Source organism: Gymnoscopelus braueri (genome assembly GCF_963280865.1).
Source record: "Gymnoscopelus braueri genome assembly, chromosome: 4".
Taxonomy (NCBI): Eukaryota; Metazoa; Chordata; class Actinopteri; order Myctophiformes; family Myctophidae; genus Gymnoscopelus; species Gymnoscopelus braueri.
In genome coordinates this window covers 45,509,175-45,534,234 of record NC_137605.1, presented here as the reverse complement: position 1 = coordinate 45,534,234, position 25,060 = coordinate 45,509,175, and the positions used below count along the sequence as shown (strand labels likewise).

The 25,060-nt window shown below is 46.4% G+C and overlaps 1 protein-coding gene across 5 annotated transcripts in view; it reads right to left on the bottom strand.

Annotated features, from left to right (window-relative positions):
- Window positions 1–25,060, bottom strand: part of LOC308084625 (nuclear factor of activated T-cells, cytoplasmic 1-like) — a 79,025-nt gene that overhangs the window by 42,698 nt on the left and 11,267 nt on the right. For all 5 annotated transcript variants that reach the window (XM_080427378.1, XM_080427381.1, XM_080427380.1 and 2 more), the window contains exons 4-6: window positions 14,913–15,115; window positions 10,363–10,535; window positions 8,782–8,922 (exon numbers count right to left, since the gene is read on the bottom strand). In XM_080427378.1, the coding sequence (XP_080283504.1) occupies window positions 8,782–8,922; window positions 10,363–10,535; window positions 14,913–15,115 (517 nt within the window). The remainder of the gene's footprint in view (window positions 1–8,781; window positions 8,923–10,362; window positions 10,536–14,912; window positions 15,116–25,060) is intronic.

Below are 25,060 nucleotides of genomic sequence, written 5' to 3'. Positions count from 1 at the left end.
TTTTTGGGGGGGGGGACTTCATTGGATCAAATCGACAGGAAGTGGAAAACACACAGCCTAGGAAACAGGTGAATATCCGGTCCGAATATGCAAATAAGAAACCGGAAATTAATGAATGCCATTGGTTGAGACCAGAGCGGGGGTGGGGAATGAATGCTATTGGTTGTGTAGCTTATCAATCAAATCATCACAAGGTAGCCACGCCCCTCCTACAGCATACCCTACTTTATATCAATTTAAAAATAAGTGGGACCATAATTTATCACAACGCATATCATGGTGAAAAAAGACTTCAAACTAGCGACTGGAAGCATATAGTATTTATGACAATTATTATTAAAGGTTTCATGACGTTCAGTTTTACCACACATTAAAAGTCTTTGTCATGGTCCTTCAAACGTGTATAGAAAGTTTTAACAAAAAAATCCACTCCATTGATCCATGGCAGGTGTTTTTCTCTCACATTTCTAAAGCCTTTTCAACTGCAATGAAAAAAGAAATCTTTGCCTGCGGGTGTCGCTGGTGAGGGATTTTGCCTGTCAATCATCGCCTCTGCTCCGCCCCCTCCAAAGGAAAGGATAGGGGAGGGGAGGGGCGAGGAGGAGAGTGGGCGGGATTAATCGGCTGTGACCTCACTGCCGAAGGGCCAAGCTCAGATTACTTTTCAGCCTAATTATTCAGAAAACCCCAGACCCCAGAAAATCCACTGAATGTTCAAAGTTGAGATTTTTTGGGCGTAATTGAGGTCATAAAACCCCCCCAAAAAAAAGTGAAAATGAATGTCATAGAACCTTTAAGGTAATAAAATCAAGTGTAAAGTTCGGCAAAAACCCATCCGCTTGAATGGAGCCTAATTCTTTCTGACACCAGCAGGGGTAAAACTGCGAGACTACAGGCCATTCACATGAACTGTCACTTCCTATACAGCCTCAATTTACAACTCAGAAGCTGGTCCCTTGATTCAAATACATCAGACAGAAATGGATGTATTTAACCAATTAAGACCTGGAACCCTTTACACTTTGGCTATTAAAAAATAGCCAAAGTGTAAAGGGTTCCGCGCTACGAGCTTGTAGATCTGCTATTTTTGAAAAATCGTGAAAATGTGTGCAAATCTTTTAATATATATTGTTTTAAAGCGAACATTTGTAACTCAAATCTTTGCTTCTGGGGGTCCCTGGAACTAAATATTTTGAGATGGGGGTCCGTGGCCAAATACATATCATTTTGCTGTCCTTGACATGAAAAAGTTTGAGAACCACTGACATAGAAACATACGTTTTTTTCCAAAAAACTGTTAGGATTTAGAAGACATTTGTAGAATCGGAACCTCCGGCCTTAATGGGTTAATTCAGTCTGACCATAAGCAAAGGATAAAACATATCCCCACTGGTGAGAAGAAAATGAATCACCAGAAGGGGGATATAAGCAGAGGCATGGATTCCTGCCGTGGCATTACGCTGAATTCACACCATGACCGGCATTCCACTTCCGCGTTCCGAGAAAATAGCGCGGTTCCATCCATAGTCTATTGCTTGGAGCGATTTCTTTACGACATGAGGTGGAGCTAGCAAAAAAAACGTGGTGAAAATGCGTACACACCAGGGTGACGTGGGGTGTGTTTCAGACGTTTTGCACACACCCGTTTAGCAGAAAAAACATCGAGAGTAAATCCACTAACACTGTTGGGTGTGAATTCGGCGTTAGGGTGTTCTCACAATAGTGACACTCCTAGCTTCAGGTGGAGGTGGAGGTTGGAGGACAGTCTAGATATCTCACTCGTACGATAGCTGGATCACGACCTGAGAATGTGTGTAGACCTGCCCGAGGCTCAGCTGCTGGAGCATGGTGAATAAACAACGACGGCTACACTGCAAAAATCTTGAATGTTATTTTAACCCATTAAGACCGGGAACGCATCTGTGTCATTTTAGATTTGTTTGAATATATATAGTTTTTTAAAGCAAACATTTTAAACACAAATCTTTGCTTCTGGGGGTCTCCGGAACAAAATATTTTGAGATCGGGGTCCGCGACCAAATACATAGCATTTTGGGGGTCCTTGACATGAAAAAGTTTTGAGCACCACTGATATATAGCAACATAGGTTTTTTTTCAAAGAGATTTAGAAGACATTTGTAGAATCCCCAGAAGCAAAGATTTGAGTTACAAATGTTGGCTTAAAAAATATATATATTCAATGATTTGCACAAATGTTCATGATAAAATAAAATAAAGCAGATCTACGGCACCGAGTGCCGCGCTATGAGCTTGTATATCTGCTACTTTTGAATAGCCCAAAGAAGAGTGGGAGAACATTAATAAAAAAAATCTAGCCTCAGAGATCAATTAAACCTCAGGGTTTTTGTTGTGTATAATAAACTCTAGCTGGTTAGTTCAGAGTAGTATTTTTTGTTTGTTTCTTATGAATGAGGTCCCTGTTGTGGGGTATTTGTTGGTGGGGTATAAGAGTCCTGAGTGGAGGGAGGTGGGCTGACACACTAGTGTACAGTAGCATGAGATCTCCCTAAAGTGCTGGTTGTGTCGTAGTCTAGGCTAACTTTCTCCCCTGTTGTATAGTCCTGCAGGCAGTCCTCCAGTCGGACCAGATGTAAAAACTATCCCACTCACCAGGGAATTCCCTCCCCTTCCCTCCCCCCTATACCCTCTGAGTCAGAGTGTAGGCTTTCCCCAGCTACAATCCCCCCCCTCCACCTTCTCTCTCTCTCTCTTTCTTTCTCTATTTTTCCCTGCCTCGATCACTCCTTCCATCCACGGAAAGCAGGGCAAGCCAGAACACACACTCCACGAGGTGCGCCAGGTATGCGTTTCTGCTCCAGTGCCAGGAGAGTGGTTTGGGCTAAACAACACACACACACACACACACACACACACACACGCACACGTGTGCGCAGATATGCCTTATACAATAGAGTGTGCGCACAAATCAAAATAGCTGAAAATCTGAAACACAAAAGTAGATGGAAAGTCTCCTAGATACAGAGAGGAAAGTATAATTATTATTATAAGAGATAAAAAAAACAATAATTACTGCCACAAAGAGCGTTTGCTTTGCAGCATAACAATGTGGAGATGAAAGTGTAAAGAGTCAATTATTATCTTGCTACAGCCTAATTATCACAACCCTTCTCATGGGTGTATGTATGTGTGGTCTGGGTTAGGGTTAGCTAAGGTTAAGATCTACTGAAGGCACAAGGAAGAGATACAACATACAGGTCAATGTTTTAATGGTATAAAAACTATTCACCTACAGTATAAGTGTTTTTATTCATACATAAATGCATTCAATACATTTTTTATTTTCTTATATTTTATTTCCCATTTATCTCAACTTATTGATATATTCCTCTCCTCTCCTCTCCTCTCTATCCTCCCTGTGAGGGTCTCGTCTGTTCCGTTTCACCCCTCTACAGGGAATCCCTTTGCAGATGACTCACTGAAAACACTTCCTACTGAACAGGCAAACAGGCCCGTAGGCTAACAACTAAACACACACAAACATGGCACACAGCATGCACACGCCCACGCACACGCACACGCACACGCACACACACACACACACACACACACACACACACACACACACACACACACAGAACAGAGTTTGCATCAGTCATCATCATGCAGGTGCTGGTACAGCGCGGTGGGGATGGCTTTGGCATTTGAAACGTAGAAGTAATTATTTCAGGGCTACATTAAGGTCTCCCACAGTGGCATCATCCAGGAGCTCTGCTCATTTGACACCCAGGCCTCCCCAGAGGGACAGAGAGACAAGCAAAACAACACGGGGTGACAGAGATGCACAGGGATGGAAGTGACAGTGAAAGACAAACAGAACATCAGCTGTTAATAGAAAAGAGCTGTTTTCCATTCATGTCTTCCATTTTGTGCCATTTTAAAAACAGAATGTTAGGCTTTTAAAAAAATATCACCATAAGAAGTGCCTTGGTTTTTTTGTGCCTTTGTCGTACAGAACGTCATTTCTGTGAAGGTAAAATGCATTGGATGACAAATCCAAATAGATATTCATAGTTCATACTCATTAATTTCATATTGGCCTATACTACAGTATTTATAACGTTTCATGCTAGACGTTCGTGCCGTGAGATGTCACTCTTATGGTCCGAATGACGTGAACTGTAATTATTCACACAAGTTGGATTAGAATGCTGGAGGGTCGGCTGCTGTTTCTCAGGATTTGTGGAATTTTCTGGGAGGTGTTTATTGGAGTCAGTCTTGGAAAGCGAGCCTCCGTCCTGACCTTTGATGGCTGCACCAGTAATGGCTGTCACCACTGCAGCAACAGCAGTGATTGGTGTTGTGTTGTATCTGTGCGTGTGTGAGTGTGAGTGTGAGTGTGAGTGTGTGTGTGTGTGTGTGTGTGGTTGTGCGTGTGTGTGTGTGGTTGTGCGTGTGTGTGTGCGTGTGCGTGCGCGTCTCTCCCTCTCTTTCTGTGTACGTATATGTGTTTGAGGACATGCATATTTCTGTGTGGTCTGTGCATTTGGTGAATGTGTGCATAAATATGTCTGAGTGGTTCTTTATGTGTCCACGAGTGCTTGCGTGTGTGCGCACAATATTTTTACTGTATGTAAGTGAGCAGTAACTATTGTAAGTGTGATGCTCTGCGTTTCATGGGGGACATTTAAGTCATGAACTTTTCCAGAGGAAAATAAAATGACAGTTATAGAATAAATCGGTAATATAATTATATTTTATTGGTGCCTTTTTTCTTCGTCCCACTTTGTTCTCCTAAATCAACAATAAGAGAGGGTTCACGATCCTCTGATTGTGAAGCCAAAACACAATATTCTGCCGCATATTTAGGTCATAAGTACTTTTCCACACTCATATTAGCTCATAGTTAGTGACCATTAGTGGATGATGTGTGAGTGTCTGTCTGTGTCTGTGTGAGTGTCTCTCTCTCTGTGTGTGTGTGTGTGTGTGTGTGTGTGTGTGTGTGTGTGTGTGTGTGTGTGTGTGTGTGTGTGTGTGCGTGTGCGTGTGCGTGTGCGTGTGTGCGTGTGTGTGTGTGTGTGTGTGTGTGTGTGTGTGCGTGTGCGTGTGTGTGTGTGTGTGCGTGTGTGTATGTGTGGGCGTGTGCGTGTGTACTTCTGTAATGGGCTTTTGACTTGAGGGTCATTAAAACTTACATAAGAGTAGACAAAGTAGTCAGACAGACAAGACAGACAGACAGAAAGGGAGGAGGGGGGGGGCATGAAAGGAATCCCTTTCCTTGCATACCTTCTCGGAAATATCTCTCTCTCTCTCTCTCTCCCTCCCTTTCTCCATCTCTCCCTCTCCCTCTCTGTGTCTGTGTCTCTCAGTCTTTTTCTCTGTGCCGCAGAGACGAAAAACAAACCACTGAAATGTTGATGGTAGGCAGCAGGAGTAACGGGGATCCCACCAGCTCAGAACTCCTCATACAGGCTAATGTCTTTAGCGGGTATCAGGGATATAGGTGAGAGGAGGAGGAGGGGGAATGAGCCTCAGAAGTGGAGGAGCAGAGAAATAAGAGATCTCCATAGCATAAGAAGGAAACAGTCCACCAGAGAGAAACGAGAGAGAGAGAGAGAGAGAGAGAAAGAAACAGAAGCAATAAATGAAAGGAGGGAAATACAACCCCGGTAGGGGTCAAGGAGAAGGCAGGAGGCAGCGGGTGGAACAGAGAAGGTGTGTCAGAAGGGCTTTCCTCTCCTCTCCGGGGATCCCCTCTGTGACTAAGTGGAGACAGGGAGGCCCCCCCCCCCCCCCCAACACATTAACAACTAAAGCTGCCCTACCGTTGCCCCCTCGCTCTCACCCTTAACCCCGGCGGGCTCCAAGGGCTTGAGGGGTGTTCTCCAAGTGGTGGACAATAAAGTATACTCAAGTAAATACTCAAGTATTCAAAAGCACAATACATTACGAAGTACGTGTTCTTTTTTAAATATCAAAGCATTGCTGTATTGAAATTTAGAACACCTCCAAAAATATTAGAAATAGAGGTTAATTCATAATATACGTATTTTTGGATGTTTTGGATCCAAAGAGTCCCTTCATAGAAATATAGTCAAAAGTACGATATTTGTATTTGAAATATAGTGGAGTAAAAGTCATGATGACCTTGCAAAAAAATAAAAAATTAAATAAATGTACTTAAGTACAGACCTCAAGGGTGATTGGGGGGTGGGGGGGTGAGGAAGAGCTGATTGCACGGCAGGGAATCTCCTCACGTACTGCTAAAGCCACTAAAAGAACACTGGACAAGCCCCATTTTCCGAGATTATGGAGAAACACCTGACAGGGAGGGAACTCACTGCAATGCCCTTTACAGCTGTGACACTGGCCAGAACCAAACATATCAAATAACCCCATCTTCCTTCTATTAAAAGTTATGGTTTTTCCTGTCCTGAAACAGGATTTCCAATCTACTCCTCCTGGGTTACACAACCCCCGTGCACGGTCAAACCCTGAGTGTTAATTTAACCTCCGGAACCGAGGGGGTCTTTCAGCAGAGTTAAATTAACCCATTCAATCTGGGAATTCATCTGTGTCATTTTCGAATTTTAGCTCTAACCGTTATTTTATAGGCCCCTACTTTGGCTATTCAAAAATAGCATATCTTATACAAGCTCATAGCGCGGCACTATGAGCTTGTAGATCTGCTATTTTTGAAAAATCGTGAAAATATTTGCAAATATTTGAATATATATATTTTTGAAAGGGAACATTTTTAACTCAAATCTTTGCTTCTGGGGGGTCCCTAGAACAAAAATATTTTGTCCGCGGTCAAATACATATCATTTTGGGGGGTCCTTGACATCCTTGACAAAAGTTGATGTAAACCACTGATGTAGAAACATGCATTTTTCAGTCTTCTTAGGAAGACTGAAAATCTAGAAGACATTTGTAGAATCGCATCTCAGTAATGGGTTAATACTCTACATTCTGCTGTGTGGTTGGTTGGAAAGACTACAGTATGTAGACAATAGACACGTAGGGACTGGCGTACAGTCCCTACGTGTCCCTATGTTTGCCGCTCCTCTCTCATGTGAGTATTAGAGGTAGTGTAAGTGATATTTTTGGGTTAAAATAAAAAGCTTGTATTAAAAAGTTAAAGCTCCATGGTGATAGTAATCGTTGCTATAGAATGTTTGTTCAATTACAGGGGTCTCCCCATTTCTACAGCTCTTTAATGAACGTAAAATACATTTTAAGTTAGATATAGCGCCTTTATCCAAGGTGCTTTACAATGTCCATTACACACACACACACACACACACACACACACACACACACACACACACACGGCTGAGGAAACCATGCAAGGCACCAACCTGCTCATCGGGAGAAATTAGGGGTTCAGTGTCTTGCTCAAGGACACTTTGGTACTAGCTCTGGGGGAGCCCGGGTTCCAAGTCCGGGTTCGAACTGGGAACCTTCCGTTTCCTAAGCTGTCACTCTACCTCCTGAACCACTGCTCCCGGCCTGCCGCACAGCCAATCAGGAGAGAGTATTCATTTATCATTGCTATAGTGTTCCAGTTCTACTTTTTTCTTCCAATTCCCCCCGTTTACCTGTATCCTGTATGAGTTCTCTCCTGATAGGATAACATTGGTATCCAGACCAGAAAATGCATTTAGTTTTTACTAAAGAGCTGGAGAGATGGATACCCCTGTCACTGAACAAACACATAGCAATGACTGCTAAAAGAATACAGAACTATTTAAGATACAAATATATATAGTGCCTTAATGCACACCAAATATATATATATATATATATATATATATATATATATATATATATATATATATATATATATATATATATATATATATATATATATATATATATATATATATATATATTACTCCACCTTTAATAATTACTATAACAGAAGACAGCAATAAACCACTGAACCTTGACTGGGGAAATTTTTTCTTCTGTCAAAATAACAAAGAAACAGCAACAGTTTGCCCTTCCTCCTTTTCTAGTGGCGTTTTTACTTCCAGCTCATCATCATCATCATCATCATCATAATCATCATCGCCACTGTTTTTACAATCACTCAGCCACCATTTTTGACCTTTTCCTGTGATTCGCAGGGAGCCATCAAGGAAATGACCATTTGGTAAACTTGATCACCGGTGCCTTCGTCATTGCTCCCTCCCACGCAGGGAGGAAGCATAAACGGCTGCAATACGAAGAACAGGAACGATAACCATGATTCATTGATGATGGAGAGAGCTAAGGGCCCTGAGCCTCTGCATTCTGAGAGGCTACTCTAGATGGAGAGCAAGAAGATGGTGAAATAGGAGGAGGCAGAGTGCTGCAGCTGGAAGAGAGAGAGTGAGAGTGAAAAGGAGTGAGAAAAGGAAGAAGGAGAGCGAGTGAGTGAGGGAGGGAGGGAGGGAGGGAGGGAGGGAGGGAGGGAGGGAGAGAGACAGTGCACATGCCCCGGTTGTGATTCATTCCTTAACTTGTGGTGAGCGTCAGTGAACAGGCAATGGAAACTTCAGCAAATGTAAATACGCTTTGGTTAAAAATATAGTGCCTTAATGCACACCACATGTGGCTCCCTGGCAAGGTCCGCTCTATTTTGACGGGAGGAGAAACTGAGGGAACGCAATGAAGAGATTGAGAGAGAGAGAGAGAGAGAGAGAGAGGGAGAGAGGGAGAGAGAGAGAGAGAGGGAGAGAGAGAGAGGGAGAGAAAGTAGAGTGAGAGAGGGAGAGGTATAAAAGGTATAAGTGAGTCTATGTGACTCCATCTTACCTTGGGCCTTCTCCACAAACACCACCTTGGAGTCGAGTTGGAAGTTGAGGCCGCTGAGGAGTATCTTCTTGCCCCCCGTGGCCGGGTAGCTGTCCAGACTCTGCTTCTCCACCAAGGGCAGCTCCTGAGCTGAGCGCTGGGCTGTTTTCGAGGGGGAACAAGCGAAAGGTGTGCAGCACATCAGCGGCGATCTTTTAAAAAGCCCACGTGAACCAAAGTGCCTGATCCCCATTCACTCCCAGACCTCCGGCGTAACCGCCGGAGGAGCGCAACAGCCGTAGAACATCAGCTCTTGGTTAGAGAAGCAATGCTTATCAACTTCATAATGACTATTTAAGGAGTGCTTGCTAAGTGTTTTCAGACAACAGCTGTGATACGAAATGCCGAAAATTGATCAAAACAATATTTTCGCGGTGACGTAGTGAGATCGAGAGTCATTATTTTTGCCTATGGTGGTGAGTCATGCAATACACACCACCTGTCTCTGTGTTTTATGAAAGCGGCGAGCTAGTCACCCATTGGTTACCGCGACCCAGTTCACAGGCAGAGTCAGTGAGCACATTGCTATGCATTTCGTCCATAATAATCCCAGCATCCTCCACATTTTATTGTAAAGTATCATACCGTAATAGCTAAACCCCTGGCACACAAAACGCTGTTGAAAATCCTGCGCTTGGTAAAGAGAGGTTGTCCCTTGATGATTAAAATCCCCTACAGGTTACCATTGGGTCTCACATCATCTCCATAAAACCACGGAGCCAGCGCTTTCTCAACATCTAAAAGCTTTTGTTTCGCTCCTTACGGTGCACATTACATCACACCTTATATCGACAACTGCCTCGCAAAAAAGACACAGAGGTTCCTTTCAATTCACTCATTGAAGCCTGCCAGATCTGGCCCCTGGCAGCTGACCTTTCAGAAACCTGTGCTAATGGGGGAGCCCTACCACAATAACTTACGCATGCAGTCATAAAATGCACCATGAGATAGATAACACATGTGTCCTGGCATCACGCACAATGCATCTATTGCTCTGGCAAATTGGTTTTGATCATATAAATCTTATTAGGTACAGAGGCACTGAATTTGGTCAGGTAATAAAATGGTAGCGCGGGCTCATTAGATTACGACAATAGATGCCACCTCATGCTCATGCGCATGCCAAGACGGAGCTTGCCAGATTGTGTGTGTGTGTGTTCTGTGTGTGTGTGTGTGCTGTGTGTGTGTGTGTGTGTGTGTGTGTGTGTGTGTGTGTGTGTGTGTGTGTGTGTGTGTGTGTGTGTGTGTGTGTGTGTGTGTGTGTGTGTGTGTGTGTGTGTGTGTGTGTGTGTGTGTGTGTGTATTGGTGTACTTACAGTATGTGTGTCTGTGGCTGTACAGTATGTACTGTATATTCTTAATATTAATATCCAGTACAGCCATATATTATGTGTTAAGTGCATTCAAGCTTGTACAAAAGTGTATTTGTGTGTATGTGCATGTGCATGTGCATGTGCATGTGCGTGTGCGTGTGCGTGTGCGTGTGCGTGTGCGTGCGCGTGCGTGCGTGCGCGCGTGTGTGTGTGTGTGTGCTAGACTCACAGCACTCAATGGGGTTGGAGGACGCCTGTAAGGACACCGTCCTGCCGTTGGGCTGGGTGATGTGCACACGGAAGCACATCCTCACTCGCGTGTTCTTGCGGCCGATGTCCGTCTCTCCCTTACGCAGCTCGATGTCCGAGTTGCGCAGCTTCAGAATACCAGCGCAGTCGATTCTGATGCACAAAGGGATGAAAAAGGGCAAATCCTCGGTTTCAAAGCAGAATTAATCGTATAACACACAAAAGAATGGAGAAAGGTACGTTTTGACTCTTGTGTAGATTTAAGGTACAGTAGGCATAGTGATATGTTAACTAAAGTCCACCCTATGATTAGATTTTGGACACATCGGCTGCCCCACTTGTGCTTCTCCGTTCAGGTCAACCATCACCTCCGCCCAAGTAGCAGATAGCCTGGCATGGCCAGACTATAATATCACTGTAGATATTAGTCTGGAATCTCTGTGTGTGGAACCTGCATTCCCAAAGGGGCGGATTCCCAAAAAATGCCTCTGGTGATAAACCTGCCCATATTTGCATACGGGGCCCTGATTGGTGCCCCACAACTTCGGGGGCAGGGAAATCCAATCACAACCGAGCGGGGCCAGACTAAATCTGCAGAGGGCAATCTTCTTCTTTTTTTTGCACTGCTAGATTCGTTGGGTTTCCAGGCTAAGTAGCAGACACCACCAGGGTTCGCCGTATCTGCAGAGGGACGGGCTCCAGAGAGCCCCCTGCCTTCCATCCGCCAGGATCCGTCTCTATATGCTCATCCTGCGATGGGGCCCGCGCGCCAAGTGTTCCATTATGATTTACCACTCTGATAATGTCAATAAATATGATTTGCATTCATCCCCGTGTTGCAAAGTCTCTGTTAAGTTGAAGAGGCTCTAGCTTTTGCTCTTAGGGTAAGTCTAGATCATAAACTTCACAATTTCACCTTAGGACACCCAATAAATTTAGGCACAACAATTTGAGCTTTTTTTTTACGTTTAAAAGAGTTTTCATTGGGACAGAGGCGGCCTGAGGTGGGAGTGGGTCTCTCCCCTTTTACTGTACGGCTTAACTGAGACACGAGTATCGTTTTCCACACGACGCGGCCAGTCCTCGCTCGCGTTAAGGATCACGCGTCGGAAGTCCAGCGGAACACGGCCACGTCATCCCCAATCTGCGGGCTCTTCAAAGACACAGTTTGGACATTCATTACTTAACGTCACAGATTTAACAGTCCTGCCTGCCCAAGAATTAGTGGGTCTCCGGAGGGATCTTCAGGGCTTGAGCCGAAGAGACACGCGCACCCGCACACACACACGCACATTAGCACACACGCACACAAGCACACGCACACAAGCACACACGCACCCGCACACACACACGCACACAAGCACACACACACACACACACACACTCACACACACACACAGACTGCTGTCATAGAGCTCTTTCCAGTGGAGAAAACCCATTGGCTTCAGTCGGTATTCTCTCAACCACTTTATAGCTGTCTGACTGCAGCGAGCCTGTCCGCTCCCTTCGCACCATTTGAGCCTCACACTTTCAACATTTCAAACGTTTACAGCTTAAACCTTCACTAACCGTTGCCACATTTTGCAGTAGAAACGTTCTTCTTCTTTTTTTTCTCTTTTTTTTTCAAATCAAGCTCCCTGTCTTTATTTATTTTATGGTATTTGATATTTTTGGTGGGGATACGATTCTCTCCCCCTTTCCTTAGTGGAAAAAGGCATCAGTTTTCACGGTGGCCTTTCAAAAAATTAGAATAAGACCAAAAAGAGACTGGTTAAAAAAAGTTTTTTTTTAAATGAGGGGATACATATGGGATATGGTTTGGCATTTCAATTATTTTACATTGAAGCTTTTCGGGCACTATTCCTGGAACATGGTAAATGTCAAGTTTTATACAAATCTATTTTTCCCTCTTCACTTTGGTTTGCAGAATTTGAATAAATAAGAAAAAAAAAGAACACATACACATAACGCTTACAACGAGCTCTTTAGCGGCCATGCATGACGTAAGTGTTCAGTCACGCAGTTATGCTTTTAAAACAAACAGAGGATGATTGGACCGTCATGCACGATTTTACTGTCAAATGACTGCTGGAAAGGACTCTGCACTGTGGAAATCCTCAGCGTTAATTTAACTCAGAAAGTGTATGAATGGAACCAAATGGAACCATGAGGGTCCATTTCGTTCAATTCATATGCTCTCCGAGTAAAATTAACATTGAGGATTTTGCTGTGTACAGTCAGTCTCCACGGCCTATATAGTATGAAATGTGGGGTAGTTATTTCTTTAGCAAGGCGGTGTTTATATTAGATGAAAGTGTTAGTCTTCTGTGACAGCTGGGTAATAAGAAATACCAATCTTTTCCTGTGCGTCTTTGTGTCTTTCTTGTAAAGTGATGACAGTTTAAAAACACCTCTCTATAGTAACTGTAGCAACAGTAAAAGCAAACATTCTATATAGGATACCCACTTGTGAGGATGTTTTGTTGTTGTTTTTTGCAAGAAATATTGTACTTGGTGGTATTTGCAGAGTAGGCGTTTAAAAACAACAAGTTCCACACTGTGTTGGATGAAGTAAGGATAGATCTGGAGTAAACATTTAATCATGTACTGTCTGCATCCCACACAGTGAGACAAAAAAAGTGCTGGTAAAGGAGAGGAGTGTTGGATGTGGTGTTATCAAGATGAGCTTTACAGCACTTCAATGGAAAGACTCAGTCAGAGAGGATCTTCACAGAGAGAGAGAGAGAGAGAGAGAGAGAGAGAGAGAGAGAGAGAGAGAGAGAGAGAGAGAGAGAGAGAGAGAGAGAGAGAGAGAGAGAGAGAGAGAGAGACTCACAGACAGACAAACAGACAGACAGACAGGAGAGAGAGAGAGAGAGAGAGAGAGAGAGAGAGAGAGAGAGAGAGAGAGAGAGAGAGAGAGACAGACAGACAGACAGACAGACAGACAGAGAGAAAGAAAGAGAAAGAGAGACAGACAGACAGACAGAGAGACAGACAGACAGACAGACAGACAGACAGACAGACAGACAGACAGACAGACAGACAGATAGACAGAGAGGGGGGCAGGCCGTCGTCTGGCAGAAATACAGTGAAAGCCAATGAGAGACAGACAGACAGACAGACAGACAGACAGACAGACAGACAGACAGACAGACAGACAGACAGACAGACAGACAGACAGACAGACAGACAGACAGGAAGGCAGAGAGATACAGTTAAAGTGAAGGAGGGAGAGAGAGAGAGACAGAAGGGCAGATAGACAGGCGGAGAGACACCGTGAGAGAGAGAGAAAGCTACACCTTCAGGTTTTATGCTATTTTTTTTCGCTAGTCTTCCTTCAAGCACAGAGACAAAGGGGAAAAGAAACATCCTCTATGAGTTTTCATAATATCAGATGTATTCCCCTGTGATGTGTGAAGTTTAATAAGTGGGGTGTCCTGGTGTTTTCCCAGTCTAAATATGATACAATGTGAAGCACACAGTGGTATTGTTGGAAATGGTTCTGTAAGGCAATACGAATGTAAAACTCAACCATGCCCAACCAGAAAAGGCCATTTTCCAGTCAAAAGTCTCCCATGTCTCATAACGTTACCCAACTTTACCTTTGTAACCTTCCGCAATACTTAAACAAATGTTAAAATACTCCCTAACTTAATGGATAGCCATTAAATCCACATCAGTTTTTATTTTCTCAAAGTATATTTCACGATTTAAACACGGTGCAGAATAAACCTAAGGTGGTTTGAGGGCCTTATATAACCTCGGTTCAGATAGAGCTGTTTTATTCATAACACATAGTCCTGGGCCCCAGGCCAGTACTACTAGCCCCACTGAAGCCCACACCGGAGCCCCAGGACGGGAGCTCGCTGCCTGGACACACTGCAGAGCTAACAGCCCCTTGAACTATACTGCTGCAAGCCTGGAGGGGAGGGTGCAGCAGAGCAAGACCGGTTGCGTGCCTGCAAAGCCAAGTGGACTGACTGAAAACCGGGAACGCTTCTATGTCAAATAGCAGATAGCAGATCTACAAGCTCATAGCGCGGCACCGAGTGCCGCGCTACGAGCTTGTAGATCTGCTATTTTTGTAAAATCGTGAAAATGTGTGCAAATCTTTGAATATATATTTTTAAAGGGAACATTTGTAACTCAAATCTTTGCTTCTGGGGGGTCCCTGGAACAAAATATTTTGAGATGGGGGGGGGCAAATGCATATCATTATGGGGGTCCTTGACATGAAAAAGTTTGAGAACCACTGATAATAGCATCATGTTAGGATTTAGAAGACATTTTGTAGAATCGACCTTAAAGGCCGTGGGTTAATATATGGGTTAATATACAAAAAAAAAGTGAGTGTAGAAAAGTGAGTGTTCAAGGCCTGCTCAAAAGCCTGTACTAGGACGATTAAGTGTGTGTGATTAGGTGTGTGTGATTAGGTGTGTGGGTGTGTGTGTGTGTATGTGTGGGGGGGGGCATGAGGGACAAACAGACAGACAGAGGAATCGCAGAGGCTTTTAAAGGAGCACTCACATGGCTCTCATGTTGTTTTCAGGCAGAAGGGGGATCTCCAGGACCTTGGTGTTGGACTGCATGACCTCGTGGCTGGCGGTGGAGACGGTCTTGCCGGTGATGCGGTGGACCTGGTAGAAGGCATGCGGTCGCAGGAGGCGGTCGTCTGCGGTCCCGATGAACAGCTGCAGGGTGAGTGGCTCGCTCTCCATGTAGCCGTAAAGCTGGCGGGGAAAGAACAAAGGCAAGCCAGGTGAGAGCGGGGCTTTGGATTTTAAGACCACCCCCCCGCCCCCATTTCTACAAGCCCCTCATTTGGCAAATAGAGAGCGAACGCACATTGGCTACCGAGTGTTCGAGACGCCTTTCATAATGGCTCTAAGATGGTGCGTGGGGTTCCGGAAAATGAGCCCCCTTTGTTGTGTTTGTTTTTCGGTTGGTTTGGAGACGCCTTTTTTGTTTTTGAGTTATTTGTACATGGCTTCAGGGGGAGGGTAAAAAAATAAAGAGGGTTTTTGATGTCTCTCTCTGGGTCTGTCTGGAGTGGAGATCTCCCGGGTGGAGAGAGACGTGGAGCCATGATGGAGACGTTGGCTTCCCATCACTTCCACTGTTCATTAAAAATCTCACAGCCTCCATAAAAAAACAGTGCCTACAGATATGCACGCAGTCAAGGTTGACTCAATGGAAAGTGACCCTTTTCAGGGGATAACATTGGAAACAAGGACAGTCACTCACTTGCATGTCCGGCCTTAAGTGGTCATGCACACAATTTATGACATCCATGGAATTGATTAACAAACACCTAGTCCTATACGTATAAAGCGTTGCATCCATAGGGTGGAACCACAAACAGTAAGCTATATTGCCTCTTTAAAACTTGGCTCCGCTATTAGAGGCAATAAACTGGAATATCTTGAATTATTCATTGAATTTCTCTTTAAAGCGTTCACCAGTATCTCAGCACTCCAACACTGAGATCATTGCACGCATGTGTTCAATAAAGTCATGGTACACACAATAAATAAAAATTCCAATCTTAATGACAAATGAAGGTCAACTGTGATTCACATACAGTACAATGCACTTTTGTGCATTTAAAGGAAAAAATAAGCAAATCTTTATGTATTGCTATAAGCAATGTGTACATCGTTAGTTATAGTCTAACTTCTAACATTGTATTTGATTACACTCTTGCATAGTGCTTTACAAGATATTTTTTTATTCTAAATATATGCAATGAGATGAGATCCAAAGTAAGCAATCACAATGCAATGCTTTTCCCCCGGTTTATTACAAAAAAGCAAAACAATGCTATCAAAAAGGCAAAGAATAAATACCCTCCCAAACAAGCTTTAGGCCTGCAAAGAGTGCAGTACGATGTGATCGTTAATAACTCTGTCTTAAAAAGCTCAGCGGTGCCTACAGTAGAATGCAGACAGGAGCCTTCCCCTTAGCCCTCTGGCCAGTTATGAACATGCATTATGATTTTCATTATGGCTCAGAGACGGCGTCCCACCGAGATGAAAGAGACTCCTGTATCAGGACAACCACTTCAAACAGGTACCACTTCCTCCACCTAGCCACCATTAGCCGCTACCGCTCACCAATAAAAGATCAAATCATAAGGAAAAAGTGGAACCACCGCATGCAGTTTTTACAAAGTGCTGTTGACTTTGGGGTTTGAGCACCGCTTCTGAATCCAGCGACCAAATATGAGCAGTACCTGGTAATTTTCTGAACATTTAGCCACTCGCGGGTTATTTGCTAATAGTGCCTAAAGTAACAAGAATGTATGATTTGACAAAGTGGGTAATGGGTGAAGAAATTAAGAGACACCGGCAGGGTTGCAGATTCCATAGTGTGGTATGGTGCAACCGATACAGTACTTTATGTGTGATTTCTGACCAGACTAATTTGCCAACCAAATGTGGCTCATTCCTGCGGAAACCAAATCTCCTCCGTGGACCTCCCAAGATATGCTTGCTTTTTTTTTCAATTCTCAATGTTCATATAAGTGTTTTTTAAAATATGAGCATGTCAATGTGGGCTCGGGAGCCTCCCCAATCTGTCAGAAAAAGCGGGGGAACCCATTTGGAATATACATGAGAAGGTTTAAAAACCTCTCGTTGGACGGAGATGGACCTCCAAGGATCAAGACAGCTGGGCTCTTGACCGCATGTGAGATCGCCATAAGACATCACTTACGTGAGACAGGTCTGACCAAACAATGTCCATCAGAGAAAGAAAAATCCACAAATTGCTCAATTACCTCAGCACACAACCCTATCATTTCAGATCGACTTTCTTGACGCTCCGTCCGGGGGAAAAAAGAAAACAGGGGATCTGCCGAACGCAATAAAAAGGCCCCCCCTGTTTATCTTGCAGACTGAGTCACGTGACAAAATGCAGACCACATGTAACCTATGACATAATCTGATTAATGGGTTTATAATTACCTTGGTTTGAGGGCAGGAGGGGAGATTGGAGGCGAGGCAGAGAACGATGTCATGAGGCGGTAGTCTTTACCAATTTGTACTGCAGTGTCATGGACACAAAGTGTTGGATAATTTGTCTGGATACTGTATAAAAAAACAACTTGTCTGGATACTGTAATAAAAAACTATTTGTCTGGACTCTGGACACTGTATTTAAAAAAAAGAAAACACACACACAATTTGTCTGGATAATGTATAAAAAATAACCTGGTCCGACATTAACTCTAGCATCCCTATTCTGGCCATGTCATAATAGGCGGAAACAGACACGCATTTGGTAAAAATAGGCAAACAAATTGGCTAAAATAGAAGATCTGCAAGCTCACACCGCATTGGGATGCGCTGTGAGCTTATAGATCTGCTATTTCCGCTATTGACAAACAACAAATTAAAGGATTTAACTGGTTAAAGTTAAATCCTTCAGCCACAACTTGGCTGAAGCGCGTTGGACCTCCCTTTGTGACTAGAGCGCACTGTACTTATAATATTTGTAACAGTAGAACATTTGGACAAAGTTGCGGGTGGTGTGTGTGTGTGTGTGTGTTCTATTTCCTCCACAGTACCTTTTCGCCAATATTAATTATTTCGTACACAAGGTCGATATGGCCGTTGGAGGCAGAGCGCATATCCATATGAGTCCGTGATCTAACCACCAGCCGTTATCTGGCTTTGGACGTTGTGTGTGCGACTCGATTCTGTCCCCTTACTCTTTGATTCAGATATCAAGGGAGCGTTGCGAGGGAGAATGGTAAAGCCAGGCTGCTGTCGTACGTCTCCAGCTCGCCGCGGCCCTATTTTTCCTCCTCCCTGACTCTCCACATAGTGTCTCTAGCAGCTGTCTTGACCTATGTGCGAGTCACACATGCTAGTCATCAGTGAGTATGGGCCCGGGGGTCAGGAGCTTCTTGAAGTCTCCGCGTCCCACGGGACCACTTCATCCACGCGGTGATCTCACCAGCAGACCCTGCTCTGCTTGTTATATTTTACTTATGGTGTCACCAGAGGTAATTATCCATAGCCGCACATGCTACCAGTTACTTACACGTAGACCAGCTCAAGAGGGGAGGGAGGGGAGAGAGAAAAAAAAAACAGCACCCGCGATGTGATACAACGGAGCCGAGCATGAGGTACACATCTCCAGGAAAGAAAAAAAATGAAAAGATGGAGATTTAAATTGCATGACGTTCCTTTATTGTTCCTTTATGATTTAATAAAACGCAGGCGGTTATGCTACAAATTCATGTCCTCTGTCACTTTTGAACCCCCCCCTCCACCCCCCCCCCCCCCCTACCGGTAAACTTGTCCTCTTAATTTTCTCAGTGACCTCTCAACCATTACCTCAGCCTCCTCCACGTGGCCACGTTTGGAGAGCCACAAGAGAGGGAGAGAGAAAGAGAGAGGGAGACGGGAGGAGGCGCAGGAAGGGAGGGGGGGAGAGGATCTCTGAACCCCCTTCACTTGGTCTTGCGGTAGCGCCGCACAGTCAGTGACGATGGCGTCCTCTCACTCGAAAGCCGCGGTGACCTCATGGAGGAGAAGGAAGTGATTAATGAGGTCAAACGGCCCCGCTCAGTGACGCTATGGCCTTCCCGACCAGTGAAGGAACGCGTCCCCCCGTCCCGTCCCGGGTGACCAACCCCTCCTCACCCCCGATTCCTTTACCATATGTGCTCCCATGACCTCTCTCTCCCTAGGCTTCCCTTCTCTCTCTTACTTCGCCCCCGTGATGCTCGCTCAAGTGCACGCCCCGAGACGGGTGCAAAACGTACTTCTTCATTTTATCCTCAAAGGGGTAATAAGCTTGGGGGGGGAGGCGGGAGGGGGGCTGAGACACCGCCGTAAACTTGTGGGCCAGCGATCGAAGCTTCACACACACAAAACACACACACGCACACACACACACACACACACACACACACACACACACACACACACACACACACACACACACACACACACACACACACACACACACACACACACACACACACACACACACACACACACACCTGTGAACTCCACTTCATATCTCCCTTGCCCTCCCTCTCCATGTGAGGTTGGATGAGGAGAGGGGGTTGGGGGGGGGGGGGGGTTGATTGGGGAGGGGGGGGGGAATGTGCGTAATTTTGACCAGATGAGCTTTTCCTGAGCCGTGAATACAGCCCGGCCCCGGAGCACCGTGTATTTATCTTCGGGATAATTGCGACCAAATTTGAATCGAAAAAACCAGCCCCTGATGATCGGCCGCCGCTCCTCCGTTTGCCAACTCTTGCCGCTGCGAGCGCCATATCCATTTACACCTTCCACCGCGAGAGCCACTGCTGCTGCGCGTGCCATCCGGCGTAGTTCAGACTCAAATAAAACACCACTGGACGGACGCGCCGGAGGCTGAGGCATTAATTGTGTAATTGCGCGCAGCTGCGTTGTCAGGGTTACTTTTGATGATGTGGAAGGGAGGGCTCGGACAGAAAGGGAGCGGACAGAGCCCCCCCCCCCCCCCCGCCCCCGCCCCCAAGACCCCTTTACACCATTCATCTCCACGCCACCTCCGGACCACGGCAGATATATCATCATTAATACTACACACACTCCACCATGAAAAGATACACATCCCTCCTTCTGAAATCACTCAAAGAAAAGGGGGTAATTTTCCAAAAACGGTCTATTGTGTCGGCGCAATGAGAATCACATGCGACGATGATGATGAGATGGAGGAGGAGGAGGATGTTTGCTTTTCCACGTAGATCTAATGACATTCATCTGTCTTTTCGCTCTCGTGACGTCACCGCATCGCTCAATACGCCGGCAGCTCTTTAAGAAAGTGGCCGTGACGCGCCCGCCGCGGCCCACGTCTGGCCGCCGCCGATTAAAGCCAAGGATTAGAACATGTTAGCGTTTAATAATGACTTGCCGGCTAAGCAGTGCTGTCTGGCCTGCCTGGAAAGCTGAGTGTGAATGTACAGGCCCCGCGCCGGGCTGCCTTCTATCTCTCCACACAGTGATTTCATCACTGCCTGGAGGAATGTCATGACTCGCATGGTCCACGTGGCGCATGGGGGAGAGAGAGAGAGACGGAGAGGAGGAGGAGGAGGAGGAGGAGAAGGCTGGAAGCAGCAAGAGGAGGGGAGACACAGGAGGCAGGGGAGGGGAGTCGAAACAGCAGCTCAGGCTTTTCCTATTATCACACTCCTCTCTCTCTCTCTCTCTCTCTCTGTCTCTCTCTCTCTCACTAAGTATCTCTCTCTGCCCCCCTCTGTCTGTCTGTCTGTCTGTCTGCCTGTCTGTCTCTCTCTGCCTCTCTCTCTCGCCTGATTTACAGTATAGTAGGTTGCCGCATCTTGTCGCGCACCAAAAATAGCAGATCTACAAGCTCACAATGCGTCGCGCTACGGCGCGTTGCGAGCGTGTAGATCGGCTATTTTCGGTGCGTGACACCGCCGCGCAGCTACGTCTACATTAGTCTTCTCTCTCTCTCTCTGTCTCTCTCTCCTGAGTGCTGACAGTCACACAGCCAGCCTTCGCTGTACCCAATTAAATCTACACTCATCCAAGTTGTCTCGCTTTCCAGGCTTTACTCCATCAGCCCCCCCCCCCCCCCGCCCTCCTCGGCTGTCTCCTGTGTCTCATTCTGAATGCATATGACAACATATGCAATCCTTTAATGTGTTTAAGGTTTCCAAACGTTCCTTCGTTCTTTTTTTTTGTTCTTTTATAAGCAACCAAACAGCCATATCCATCACAGTGTGTGTGTGTACTGAACCCTATACTCTGCGATGCTGTTATGTCATCGAGGGCAACGTTTCAAGCGCCAGCCCCACGTCTAGACCAGCGAGGGTCCAAAATTCCATATAAAAACGCTGGCTCTGTGAGGAGCACGGTCTTGCCATAAGAAAAAGCCCATCAGACATTCAAAGGGTTACACTTTGGCAGAGCGACGGAGGAGAGTATCACTGTGCCCCTGATAGCATGGCTGCCCACCAGTGTCTTACCTCATAAATCTGTGGCCTCTCTGGTCGTCACCTCAAACCATTGAAAATGACGCCCATTTAGACCCATTTTTTCCAGTTGCTGTTCATCGGTAATTAGTGGTAGCCCAATACCAGGGTTTGTGAGTAAGGGAAGCCCCTCGGTTGCACAACCGCATATTTCAAGAGAGCCATACGGTAAATACCCCTCTGGGCGAAGAATAACAGCGCTGGGTAAAGCTCTGGCACTGCGGGGCCCTTCCAGTATCAAACAGGAGATGGCAGCACTTTTAACGAGCGAACAAATTAGCAGCTATACGGCGCAGGGCGGTATGGATCGGGGGTTCTTTGAGACATTACGCAGCCGGGGCGAGCAGCAAGATCCCAAGGTGAAATCACACATGTTAAGAAAGCAGAGCAGGTGCTTGCCAAGGACTTTTGTGTCGTTGTGGCAGAAATACGTATAGAGTTTTGATGTACAGTTCATGCGGTTACAGGGGAAAGCAGATGGATATTAAGACACGCATGTGTTAATAGGGATAATGGCCACATCCTGTCTAAATTACTCCATGTCTCCCTTGTCTTTCTGAAATGGATACTTCACAAGAGAGAGAGAGAGAGAGAGAGAGACAGAGAGAGAGAGAGAGACATCAGGCCAGTCATTATGCTATATCCACCTCCCATGTGCAGGACCGTGCTACAGTGTGCTGTGGGTAATACAGGTCTAATACGCCACACATGCTGCTGAGGCTGCCGTGCATGTTTCCCGACCGCATTTACAGTAAACCTGGAATGCGCTTGCTGTCCTGATTCTTGTCTTTACAACAGCCTATACCCACTCTTCAGATCAGCGCACGTCACATGTCACATCACTACAGCCTCAATGAAAAATAATTCCATGCAATTCCACAAATATCTTTTATTCTAGCTTTTTTTTTTGCTAACCTGCCCATTGCCTGATATGTTAGTGTCGTCTATGACATATCTATGACATATGACTCCAAATTTTGGCAAGGTTTCAGCCCGATCAAAGCCTCATTGACTTCCGTTATTAACATTAAAAAGGACACACGCGCGCACACACACACGCACACGCACGCACGCACGCACGCACGCACGCACGCACGCACGCACGCACACACACACACACACACACACACACACACACACACACACACACACACACACACACACACACACACACACACACACACACACACACACGCACACACACACACAGAGAGACCCTCTTATAGATGGCTAGTCTCCTGTAGAGCCACACACCATAAAAAACATTCAGAGACGTGGTGTGGCGCCGTGTGAAGGTACTACATCAGGTTGTTGGTTTTTTCCTGGTGTACGGCTTGGAGAAGCCATCCAGCAGACATGTGACATAGCTGTGGTGAGCGAGGGGAGCCTCCGGCACGGTGCGAGAGGAGCCAGCGGAGTACCCTGAATCCCCTTTAAATGGCACTGTGGTCTAGCTGTAGCAAGTAAAGTGGAAAAATACAAAGGCGGCCCGCGGGGGTCATGACGACGTGGACCGATCACGAGAGAGTAGGGAGAGGAGAAGGGGGGGGGGGGTCTGCGGCTGGAAGGAGGACGGACTGGTGGGGGGGGGGGGGGGCGGAGGTGGTGGGAAGACACACACACACACACAGCGGGCTCCAGGACAAAATGATGAAACGGGGGAAGTATAGAGGGAGAGACGGGAACAAACTGGAGGGGGTGGAGTGGGCGAGGGTGGAGGGAGGGGATACAGACGGCGGCGGGTTAGAGAGCGGCACGTAACCCATAATCTAGAGGTTTCCATCGGTCGTGACGCAGACCACACCATCTCCCCCCCCACCCCCCCACCCCCCCACCCCGTCATCCACACATCTCCAGCACACGGAGAGGCTGGTGGCTGATAGGCGGGGGGGGGAGGGAGGGTATGTGGCGGTGTACTGGGGGACCCATGATGTCAGTCCTCAGCAGAAGGTGAAACTTTCCTAAACAAAGGCGAGCCTGTGTGTTTGGCAGTGGTATAGAGAGAGTCGGGGTTACAAAAACACCTCATTACGTTGGGGGGGGGGGGGGGGGGCAGGACTTCTGCAACACTGAACGAGCGGTTGAGCGGCAAAACAACACGGGGACGCTTACATGTTCTGATGCGCTAAGGTGTTTGTCGGGCAGTACTCCCCCCGGGGTCGGGGGGTTCACACTAACACTAGTTGGTAGGACTATGCCGCCCTGTGTTCGTTTGCCCGCATTGTCACTTCCCAACGCACGCGTCATAAACACTCACAGGTGTGCGTCTGTCCAACCGTGAGCTTCAGCTGTCGTGTGACTGAATGAGCTTTACGGGGAGACGCCAGGTTTGAGGGATGAGTGGCTCACGCACAGCGACATCCGCAGTGAAGCGCGGTTTCCCCCCCCCTGAGGTGGGAGGTAAGTGGCGGTGCGTGGGGAGAGGAGGGTTTGCGTCTGGGACTCTCTCTTCTCCCCTCCACCCTCCCTCCTTCCTCACCCGACCCCAGGGCCCCCCTGGGCCCTAATCAGCAGGAAGCAGAGACATCTCTCATGGGGGGCAAAAGCACAGGCGAGCCCCAGCTGCCTGCCTGACTGGTGACTCCCAGTGCCCTCCTCTCCTTCTATTTCTCCCTTCATCTCTTTCTCTCTCTTTTTCTCTCTCTTTACGTGAACTCTGCCTGTGACATGTTACCCCCCCTCTCCCCCCCCCCCACACACACACTTCCTGAGCTGCTTCCTCCACCCACGGCCCCATGCATGTCATTTGACTCATTCTCCATGACTGCACCTCACCCCAACCCCAAAGCCAGTTCTTACAAGGCACTTGAGACTACAGCATGTCCTATATCAGTGGTTTTCAACCTTTTTCGCGTCAAGGACCCCCAAATTGACACATAATTAGCCCACGGACCCCCATTCGAAAAGATATGCCAGGGACTCAACCATTTTGATTTCTTGGGGGGTCCCAATCTATACTGTATCATCATTATCCGTGTTCATTTAACTCTGAGAGTGTACAAATGGAACCAAATGGACCCGTCGGGGTCCATTTGGTTCCAGTACACTCTCAGAGTTACAAACATAAGGGTCAATTTGGTTCCTAATTACTAATTTGGCTGGGGACCCCTTGGAACCCCCTCAAGGACCACTGGTGGTCCCCGGACCACTGGTTGAGAACCACTGTCCTATATGCATCCCTGGGGGAAAAAATGAGAAGACAAACGCTTTGCAATGATTACAGAGAGAGAGAGAGAGAGAGAGAGAGAGATAGGGGAGAGGGAGTCAGAGAATGACAGAGAGAGCAGGAGAGACTCACAGAGTCAGAAAGAGATAGAGAGCGTGCATGTGTGCGGAAGAGCGATTTATTACGAAGAGATTTTGTGGCGCCCCGGAGTGAGGTGCACGCTCCCCGAAGAGACATTATGAAATTCTAAACTCTGACTATGTGTATTTTCACTTTTACCGTGTGCAACGCGCATTGCTTCATCTTCCGCTGATTTATCTCTCTGCCAACAGGCCGCTCGTGTTCGTCCGAGCGCTCTCAGCGGCTTCCACAGCCTTTTTTTGCGCGAAACGATTAAGATAACCCCCTGTCCATTTGCACGGGAGATATCATAGGCATTAAATCATCTCTCAATAAAAGAGTACGAGTAAAATCTGAGGTATGTGTGTGTGTGTGGGGGGGGGGTGATTG